This window comes from Drosophila montana, unplaced genomic scaffold (assembly GCF_035044405.1).
Source record: "Drosophila montana isolate Dmon_TW-CO22-7 unplaced genomic scaffold, ASM3504440v1 contig_402_1, whole genome shotgun sequence".
In the NCBI taxonomy this organism is placed as follows: Eukaryota; Metazoa; Arthropoda; class Insecta; order Diptera; family Drosophilidae; genus Drosophila; species Drosophila montana.
In genome coordinates, this window is record NW_026998739.1 from 576,504 (window position 1) to 587,518 (window position 11,015).

At 36.4% G+C, this 11,015-nt stretch overlaps 1 protein-coding gene across 1 annotated transcript; it reads right to left on the minus strand.

The window, feature by feature from the left end:
- Positions 1-2,008: 2,008 nt before the first annotated feature.
- dimm (dimmed) lies at positions 2,009-3,398 on the minus strand. Its single transcript, XM_064697484.1, has 2 exons — positions 3,160-3,398; positions 2,009-3,094 (listed from the first exon to the last, which is right to left on the minus strand). Exons 1-2 carry the CDS (start codon positions 3,331-3,333, stop codon positions 2,009-2,011), a joined length of 1,260 nt encoding a protein of 419 aa, XP_064553554.1. The 5' UTR covers positions 3,334-3,398.
- Positions 3,399-11,015: the final 7,617 nt, after the last annotated feature.

The following is an 11,015-nucleotide window of genomic DNA, read 5'->3' on the forward strand; positions in this document are numbered from 1 at the left end:
GAACTGTAAACCCCTAGTTAACTTGCTAAATCTTGACTAATCAAACATAATCAACAAGCTTAAGTTGACACCCACGCGAACAAATAGCCACCCCTAACTACTATTTTTCACTTAATTATTGCTAAGTCCAATCCACGCACACACCCACAATCGCACACGCACACGAACAGCACACACACACACACACACACGCAAACCACCCATAGGGTAACGTTATTTTATTACTGTTTACCGTACGCACGTCACCGTGTGCCATCTCTTTCTAACCTAAGAGCGTACCAAAGGTCGCTAACGGTCTAACGGAAGTGTGTCAGTTTGAATGCGCCTTTTCAACGGTTTTGTGTGTTAATTGTTTTGTTGCCACACGGCCCGTGCCCCGCACCACATGCCGCATGCCCCCCCGCCAGTGCCAGCCATTACAACAACACTAAATTTCAAGTGCATTAAAAGATCATGGGTGGTAAATTAACTAAGCGACGACGCGTCACTTGCTGTTCCTGGCGTCGCATCGGGTCGCCATATTTGCCATCAGCATCTACTTAAGTCCCAGTACCGTTATTTTACGTTAATTGATGCTGCGTCTTTGTTGCTGCTATTGCTGCCAATTGTATATGTACTTAATATATATACATATATGTATGTATTTATATATTTATACGAGATATTGAATTTCCTCGCGCCTTTCGACTTGTCAGCTAATAAATTTAGCTGTTCATTCAAGCGTTTCGTTTGATTTGCTTTTGTCGTTAATTCGTGTTTCATTCGTCCGTTTCTGCAGCGCCTTTAATCTGAACTACATTCGTAAATATTATGTTATTTCTAAGCTTTAATAACTATGCGTATGTAAATATGTATATTAACAACTTTGAATAATTGCGTATGTACTTGAAATTTGCACCACAACAGTCGGCTTTAGTTTTTTTTATATACAATTTTTTTTTTGTTAAAAACAAAAAGGAAAGACGAAAACAACAAGGTATTAAATTTAAACGTATAGGTTTTGAGGCTAAGCAAACATAATTTTTTAACTCTCTTTTCTTTTAAAAATTGACCAATATAACTCTAATAAATTCTGGAATAATTTTGATTTCCTTATTTTAGGCATATTTTCTGAAAATTTTGAAAGTTAAGCAGCGTTCAATTCCCTCATTTTCTCAACTAAACGATCAAATTTTACTAAATAGATTGTCATTGTCATTTTAAATGCCTTCAAATAACATTTTTGTATAATTTTGGAAAATTTTGTTCGTTTGGTTCAAGTTCTTAAATGGTTTTTAAGATCTGCAATCAAATTTGTTTATAAAACTGTTCAAATTTATAAAAAATATATGTTTGGTTTAACTTTTTGTATTGAAGATAAAATTTTGTGGAGAAAGAGAATCTAAAGGCGGTGTTAATTTGCATTTGAAATCTGTATGGAAATTTGATATTTATCAGTGAAGTGTTGCCAGATGTGCAATGCAAAGAGATGGCAACTCTTAACAAATGCCTGTTTGCTTTAGATTGGTAAATTAGTAAATAAGATAATAAGAAAAGTCAAATAATTTACAATAATTTAAATGTTACTTGTTCGATTTTGACAGTCAGGTTATATTTTAAAGTGCATTTTGATTTTAACAAGCGCTGCGAAAATATAACGTTTAAATTGAAAAACATTCGCTGACAGCATGTTAAAGTGCATGCTAACGTTGACTATAACTTGCGAAAATGGGTTTTCATATTTATTGAATTCAATGAGAGGTGCTGCCCTTTGAAGCTAAGCTGTTTGGTAGAGTATAGATAACTTTGAAATTCACTTAGATTTATGAGCGTTTATTCTAATTAATTAATTTTTGGTTTTGTTTCTTGTGGAAGTTCTGATCAGGACATTGAAATATTATCCTCTAGTAATAATTTCCACTCTAATTCGGCATGCTTCCACATCTTGCAGTTGCATTTGTGCTATAAATTCTATTTGTGTACTTATATTCACGTTACCACAGACCATCAGAAGAAGCCCAATCGATGCTTAGAGAAACTCTCGAAAGGGCTCATCGAAATTATCATTGACATCTGGAAAAACGCCGCCGCCCGCCGCACCGCCCACAGCGACAGCGACGCCACCCACCGTTAATGTGGTGCCGCCATTGAGTATAAGCGTTGGCTGTTGCGACTGTTGCTGCGGCTGCTGCTGTTGCTGCTGTTGCTGCTGTTGCTGCTGCTGCTGCTGTTGTGGCAGCAACATGTTGGCGCCCAAATGCGCGTGAGCATGCAACAGTTGCTGCTGCCCGTGCGGCTGCTGCTGTTGCTGCTGCTGCTGCTGCTGTTGTGGATGATGATGATGCGGCAGATGCTGTTGCGCCTGCTGATCCACTTGCGGCTGTGCATGCATATGCATCGGCGGCGGCGGCTGCAGTGTTTGCATTGTGGGCGTGGCCGCAACAGTTGCCGCACTCAATAGACTAACATCGCTGGCAGCCAGCAGAGCACAGTCATAGGCTCCACCGCTGGCCAGGGCATCCTCGAAGCACAGACCATTGGTGGCGCCATTAGACGCACCACCGCCATTATTACCATTTGGCTCGGCCGTCAGGCCTGTGAGCAGGACGCCGCCCACAGCGCCCGCATTTAGCTCCATGGCGGCGGCCTCTTCGTTGCGCTTGGAGAGTATAATGTGCGTCAGATTGATAATGTAATTCTTGGCCAGCGTGAGTGTCTCAATCTTGGAGAGCCGTCGCTCCATCTCCACATGGGGAATGACCTCGCGCAGCGACTGAAACGCATCGTTCAGGCTGTGCATGCGCATGCGCTCCCGCTCGTTCGACTCCAAACGTCGCAGATTTCGCTCCTTCGCATTCAGCGCCCCCTTCCGCCGCCGATTGTTGTTGTTATTGTTGCTATTGTTGGCGCTGCTGTTGGGCGTTAGGCTGGCGCCGGCGGCGTTCTGCTGCCGCCCGCGGCTCGACGGCCGCTGTCCGCCCTGGGCGCAGCCCAGCTGGTTGCTGTTGTTGTTGGTGCTGCTGCCGCCGCCGTTGCTGCTGCCGCCGCCGCCGCTGGTGTCGTCGCTCTGCGAACTGGAGTCGGTCATCTCCAGGTCGTAGGTGTTATTGCTTAGCTGTGGACAACAGAATCGATTGCTTTGTACCACCTCTGCTCGCCATTCTTTGCCTTGCCGCTTACCTGTGAGGTGCGTCGCGTCGCGCGTCGCACGGGCCTTGAGCTGCGCTCCACCGATTCCGGCGATAATCCATTGTGGCCATCGGTGTTGTAGTTGTTGTTGTTGTGCTGCAACTGCTGCTGCAGCTGCATGAAATCATGACTGCCCATCAGCTCGGTGAGTTGCGTCGCGTCCATATTGCCCACAGAGTACTAGGATCGAAATGCATTCATTTAATATTTAAACAATTACGAGTGCTCTAGTCGGGTGTGCCCGACTTCCCTTCACCAAACACTTGGATGATTATGAATTATCTAGGGCTCAAATGAGCTCTAACATAAGAAAATTTGTTGTTTTTTATTTTAGGAGGGACGGATGGGGATATCCAAATAGTGAAACATTTTTACAACGTTTTATGCGAATATAAACAGACATTAAAGTTCAAGCAGCATTCATATATTCCGTGATCAATGCGTTCAAACAAACATTTACACAAAGACCACACACATATATTGTCTTTGCTTATACCCTAATTTCGGACTAATGTCCGACTTTTCTTTGTTCTGGCTTACTTTGAGGGTTGCAAATATATAATTTAAATAAAAACAAATCATTAAATAATATTCAAAAAGGAAATACATTCGGTATGCAATCGATCAATCGAGATTGCTTAAGATTGTTTTAAACTACAATCAATGTATAATTAGAAAATAATCAACTTTGCTATAGGTTTACTTTATTAGCATTAAATGTTTTCATCTAATTGATTTTTCCACTTAATTAATAATTAATTAATAAGAATAATTAATATATAATAGCATAAAACATAAATCTGATAAAATTTAAGTTGAGAATCCTTGAAGAAGTGATACACTTCGGATATAATTCGTATAAATTTGTTTCTAAATACTGAAATTAATAATATCTAATTTTTGGATGAAATCTACCTTTTTTTAAAAAAAATTTTGCTTTCCTACTTAAGATATATGTTTTATTCTAAAATTAAAATATATTACATCTGCATAGGCTATTCGATAAACTCTATGTACAATTTAAGGACTTGCTGCTAGAGATTAATTCCAATAAATGTCAATAATTATCGATTAAGGAGAAAATAGCTGTCGCTACACAACTTCGATCTAGCCTACCCCTACCTACCAAATCTCAGAAACTATATCAACTGGAGTAATCAAGTTTGTTATGCAGGATAAAAGCAGAACTAGATCGACGCGTTTTCTATGTTCATGTAGACGGCTAGAAAAATGATATAAACTTTTTGGGCTTAAATATCCCTTTTTTCTCTGTTACATACATTAGACTATTTATTACCAATTTCAGTAAGGTAAAGAGCATAAATCGAAGCCACAAAATTGCATACAAACAAAATGACTAACGAAATTCATTGCTTTAGGTTATATTTAAATTCAGCTATATTTACATAAGCATGTATTTACATTACATGAGAAAACAAAATATTTCAAAGTAGAAAAAGTTCCGAACTTTATAGGTTATCAACAAGATAAACTTTGATCAAATATTTTAATTGAATTAAATTGTTTTATTTTAATTTGATTCAATTATATTATTGAATGACATTTTTTTTCGGTAAAAAAAACTAACAGTCTGCTAAGAAGTTTGATTTTTAAATAAGTTTTATTGAAATGTCCTACAATAATTGTCAGCTGATAATTAGATTTCAGGCAGTTAGAAATATCTGTATTGTGGTTGGTAATTTACAGACTACTGTGACATATCAGATTTGTATGCTTATAATATTTTGTTTTGTCTAGATTTACTGTCTAACTGACAGTAATTGGCTAACTGGGATAACATCACGTATTATTTATGCTGGATTTTGTTTATTTCTGTCATTTTTATCTGCAATCTCAACTTATTTGAATTAGTTTCTCTTTTGCATTAAAATAACTTGCGTCATATTCGAATTTTCTTATCTAAAATCAATATCAGCTATTATCAATGTTTATCATGTTGCCCGGTACATCAAAGTTGGTCTAATATTTTCGATTAATCGATAACACATTTAGTCAAAAGGAAATCTTAATAATATAATTGTACGCCAATTTATCTACTCTTAATATTAGCTTTTCTCAATGTTTTTCACCAAAGAATATGTTTAACATTTTAGAATAATCTGATAAGAAATCGATCGCTTTTTTTTTTGTTTAAATTTTAAAAATGTTTACTGTTTTATTAAGTTTACATTGCGTTCTTTTTTAAGCAATCAATGCCTTAAGAGTGATTAGGTTCCAGGAAGTATTCCAAATGAAACCTTTATAGATTAATTATGTCTATTTATTTAAAGTCAATATAAAAGCTAATATTGATCAAGTTTAATATTTTCGAATTATGGATTGAGTAATCGATAACTCATTTAAGCAATTAAATTAGGAGCGTTAAAATTCTAGGAAATATTCAAACTGAAACTTAATAACATCTTTACGCCTCTTTATGTAAAATCAATATTAGCCTTTTTAAATGTTTTGCACCAAAGAATAAATTAAATAATTTCGATTAATCGAATAAGTAATCGATAATAAATGCCTTAGGCCTTATTAACTTGTAATCTTTATCAAATATTTACGCTTGTTTATGTTATATGAATAATAGCTTTTACCAATGCTTATCAGCAAAGAATTCATTTATTTAATATCGAATAAGTAATCGATAACTCTTTCAAGCAATCAATAAATGCTTTAAGAGCTATTCCATTCATGTTCCTCGGTTCACCGAATAATAAGTAAGGAGAATTAGATGAATCGATTAAGCGATCGATTACACATTAAAGCAGTCAAAAAATGCTTTAATCATTTTTAAAATGCAGGAAATATGCGAAATGCAACCTTTGAACACTATTTAGCAGAACATGCAATACGTCTGGGGTTAAAGGGGGGTCAGGGGATTGCATTGTACTTGGTTTCTAAATATGTCGAGAGTAAACGCTTTTGCACCGCCGACCCCGCCCTTCAGAGCCGCAGAATGTTGGCGGCGTGGTTATGGTTATGCCCCTTGGCATTGGAGCATTTGACCGGAACAGCGTGCAGCATTTAAAGCGTTGACTTGTGGCCACACGGACAACGACATGGTCATGGATATGGTATAGGAATCGGGCATAAGGGAAAGGGTTTTGCGTCTTGTTTGGCGCGTAATACAAAACGCGCACTTTGCGGCGCGTTTCTTTTGTCGCCTGGCCGACTGGCAGCTCCGACTGTGTCGCTTTTATTTAACTGCATGTTGCGGCAAGCAGCTCCTTGGGCCTCGGACTCTTTAATAGAAATGCTGCAAGAAATTACAACACAGCAAAACATAACATTGCTGGCTACGCACAGCGCATTAATGGGAATAAGGTTATAGGGTTACATTCCCAGCGATTGCGTTGTTCCTGCTGTTATATAATGGCTTTTTGTTTTAAAAATGAAAAATACTTGCAAAAAATACGCATGTCGAAGAATTAATACTCTAACATGTGGCATATAAACCATAATATATTGTGATTCCTGGCGCATATAGGAAACGTTTTTTAACCAAGCTTATTTTCTGCTAAATAATAATGTCTTGGATAATACTTTGGGGAATAACTCAATGTACAACTGATTATTCCTATATAATATATTTACTCAGCTGATGTTCATAGGCCTTTTCCAAACAAAGAAACAAAAATGTATTTAATAAAAGATTTTAACTTTTGATCGATAAGTGCTAATCAGACTTTGTAATATTTTTTAGGGCTTATATTTATGCTTGGCTACATTTTTGGAGACATAGTAATTTTGGTAAATTATGTGCTTAAGAGATAAAATAATTTGTTTCCAAAAAATAACTTGTTGTCTAATATTTCCTGTGGGAGCTGTATAGTATTGGGGCTCAATGTTACTGAGTAAAATCTTAAGCTATTTTGTTCAAGATAGATTTCAAAATAGTTAAATTGTCCTTAGAAGAACACACATTCCTAAAAACCTATAACAAAATATAAAACATATTATTAAAACTGATCCGGTCGACATCAACATAAGATGTGAATCCATTTCTGAGGGTCTGGTTAATATAGAAATAACGTGCGTACAGTTATGTCAACTCAGCTCAATGCCCTGTTCAAGATATGTAGTATATATATATATATCGAAAATAATATTCATATATAGTTTCGCAGTGTGTGCACATTCCTCAACAAACTGCTAATACCTCTTTTAGAGTATTTAAAAAAAAAAATAAACAACAACACTCACTGCCATTTAAACGAGTCCTTTTACATGGACTTCAGCTTGGGTTTATTGAAACATGTACGCACTTTGTTGCATTATCCATTATCCGACAATGAGCAGCCGATTTGTCGGCGCCTTGAACATGTTGCAGCTACCAGTTGCTGCCACTGCTGTTGACACTGAAAATGCAGCAGATTTTATGCGGCTTTGTCTGACAAACGTCCTTAAGGAAGCAGCCAGCCAGCACCTGCGCTTGTGTAATATTTATTATGCTCTCTATTAAATAAGTGAAGCATACATTTGCGCGCTGTTTTTTTTCTTTTTTGTTTTGCTTTTTGTGAATAAAAGTTCGTTAGACAATATTCAACTGCTTTTGACAGGCACACAAAAGTTATCAACTGACGTATTTGCAATAAGTAGGTCAATGTTTCTTGCCTATTACTAAAAATCAACGTTAAGATAAAACCCGTGCGTAAATTTCTATGTAATTCTTAATTTTAGAATATTACGTCATATTTGAAGCTTTCAATACATTTTTGATCTTTGGTCAAAGTATTTTTGGAAATAAAGTTTATTTTGAAAAAATGCCTTTTTTCGAGTATGTTAATATCCCAATGTGTTATTTATTTACATTCATTTTGAATAATTGAAAGCATGTTTAAGCTATAAAATAAATAAATTTACAAATGAGTAGATTCTTTATCCGAAGAGCTTATATCATAATAAAGCCTAAGTTAATGAAAATTGTATCTGCTCTCAAATTAATGTTTTCTGCATTATGCAAACAATTGAAGCTGAAGGTTTTGTTTTATTATATAAAAATGAGAAATGTTAAACAATTATTTTTCTAAATTTTTCCTTTAGAAAAATATTTTTTGATAAAATTTTCCTTAGTACTAAGTAAAAATTTTAAAATCCTTTTTCATAAATTATGTCTTTAAATTTTATTTTGCTGTTCTTAAGCAGACGGACCCCCAATTCGGAAAATTAATATATATGCTGCATAATTATTTGATCTAATTTTATAATTAAAAGTTCAAGCTCATCTGCAAAATGTATTGTTATTTAAAGAGAGATTATTCAGCTTTATAGATATTGGAATAATAAAACATTACTGAAAGTTGACTATGACCGTTTCAATTTACCACAAAAATCTTCTGAACATAATCAAACTTTTAAGTAAATTAATATTTACTTTATATTAACATTATAAGTTAATATTTCCTAATGAAGCTAATTCAGCGCAAAAAATTACAAAAAAATTTGTTTAAATAATATTTTTTTATTTTGTGCTAACTTACATTCAAATGAATTTTTATATGTTTATGGAATATTTGGATATATTATTATGTACAATACGGCCACAATTAAGTCGAGCATTCACTATTTTCACAAAACTTTAAGAAATATGCGTATCAAACATTTTCACAATCATTTTTGCCATATTCACGAGCACCTTTCACTGGGCTAACACGCATTTTAACAATTTTGCTTTCTTTTGTTGGACAACCAAATGTTGCCCATCGACTATATATATATATATATATATATATATATATAGATATATACCGTTAAACCGATTTCAGTTTTGGAAAACGTTTTCGAAAAAGAACTCGCGACAACCAAATTGCGTTGGACCAGTTGATAAACTGAGCACCGGAAACGCGTTGACGGCGACTGCCACTTGTGGAATGGCCGTGACGACAAGAGCCGAGCCGAGCGAAGCCAAAAGGCGAATCACGAGCCTGCCCGGCACGACGCCGAAGCGAACTTGTTGCGGCGCCCGCTCGTGTGAGCGTGTGTTCGTGTGTTCGTGTGCCTATGTGTGTGTGTGTGTGAGCGGGTAAGGGAGACACCCACACGATGCACGGCATCTGGCGAATCGAGAGCTTTTAATTTCGCTCAAAACATTTTGAGCGCATTTTCGAGTGAGATTTCGCTGTACAATCGAGTGATGGTAAGCTGAGGGCAAAGTCAAAGTGCTGGCATGCAGCGTGCCGAAAGGGCAGGGAGGGGGCTTTAACAACCCCCCCGTTGCTGCTGCTGCTGCTGCTGCAGCGTCCCCCTTATCACGTTTGTTATAAGCATAACATATACTCACACGCACAGCAGGGGGTGGCTTATGTTTTGGAGTTTGGAGCTATGCACACCACGTGCAGCCCCAACTCCACTGTTGAGTGAGAGGGGTGGGGGGGGGGGGGGTAGGTTGGTGTGGAGGCAGGGGCAGGGGCGATTGCTGCAAAAGTGGGCCATTGAAATTCTGATTAGCATCATTGATGTACGGGCGGGCTGCTCATGAGTTCTCTCCGAGCGCTCGACTGACTCCATGTGCCGCTCGGCCCACTGTCTGACTGAGTGACTGCCAGAGTCTACACCGTTATTATGTATTATTATCGTCTGTTTGTTTACGCTGTTGTTGTTGTTGTTGTTGTTGCTGCGGTTGCTTATCACTGTGCTTATGTCCTTATCGAAAGGGTTTTATCGCTGATAAACTATTGTCGAGATAATAATAAAATGTTGCCAAAGAGTTTTGTTTAGTTGCAAGTTGGCCTTTATTTTTTTGTTATTGTTCTCTATTTATATTTTGTCTTTTGTGCAATTGTTGGACATTGCTTAAGGACTTGCTAGCATAGAGGCAGGTTATGTGAGGCACAAGAAGAGTTTTTATTTGGGTGTAGCACATGATATATAACAAGTATTTTGTGCAGAAGAATATTCTTTTATAATTTCCTGTTGAATGTAACCTAATTTCAAATTAGATAGAACAAACTTACAACGTCTCCAGCTTGAAGAATGACAATGCGAGCTCAAAAGTAAGCAGTTTGAATGGATTCATTTTTGATAAGTTGAGCTGGAGACTCAAATTGTTTCCGGATTGTTGTCTTTATGCAAAAAATTAGACAGAATCAGGCAAACACATTATAAACGGGGATGAGGAATACAGGGTATATAGCATAGGAAGTATATATAAGACTCATGAATCCATGATTCCGTTTCGTATTTTATTATATAAGGCTCTCACTTGGTATTCCTCCCTGAAAACAAGCTCGTAACCAACGATATTTATTTTATTATTTATTTTGTTTGTATTTTGTTTTATTTATTTTATTTTATTGGTAGGATTACCAATATTTGAGTGTTTATTCGTGTTTGGATTAAGTTAAGTTCGGTTTCTAAAAAACATTGGAAGCTCTTGTTTTAAACTGTTTTGCAGCGTTGCTTGATAATCAAAAGTTTGCCCTACGGGCCGAGCCGAAGATTAATCTTGAGGTTCGGTTCGTATTTTTTTAATAACCCACTGAGTGGTTTTTTCTCCTTGAATAAAAGTGCAGAACCAAAGAAATAATTTATTTAACCCAAGCAATTTTTGAACAAATATTTCTAAAATATGGAAAGTTCGTGTCTAAAACTGGTTTGCATCGTTGCCAGATTTATGAACTAAAGAATCGTTCTCTTAGCTCAATAAGTTACTCAGGAAAAACAAGACTTTTTAAGTTACCCATTTAAAGTTAATGTTATTAAACAGCTTGTGTATATATGTCCTCATATACATTCTGCTAGTTAGACATATGCATACACATACACATACCCCATTCATTTAGCATTTGTTGAAAACAGGACATTCGCTTTAAATAATGTTGCCAAGCTTCAAGTGCACT

What these genes read in the sequence shown, in the direction of transcription:
- dimm (XM_064697484.1), bottom strand. Translation starts at nt 3,333, where the DNA reads ATGGACGCGACGCAACTCACCGAGCTGATGGGCAGTCATGATTTCATG. An exon ending in CGACGCGACGCACCTCACAG is followed by an intron (nt 3,095 to 3,159) that starts GTAAGCGGCAAG and finishes TGTTGTCCACAG; the next exon opens with CTAAGCAATAACACCTACGA.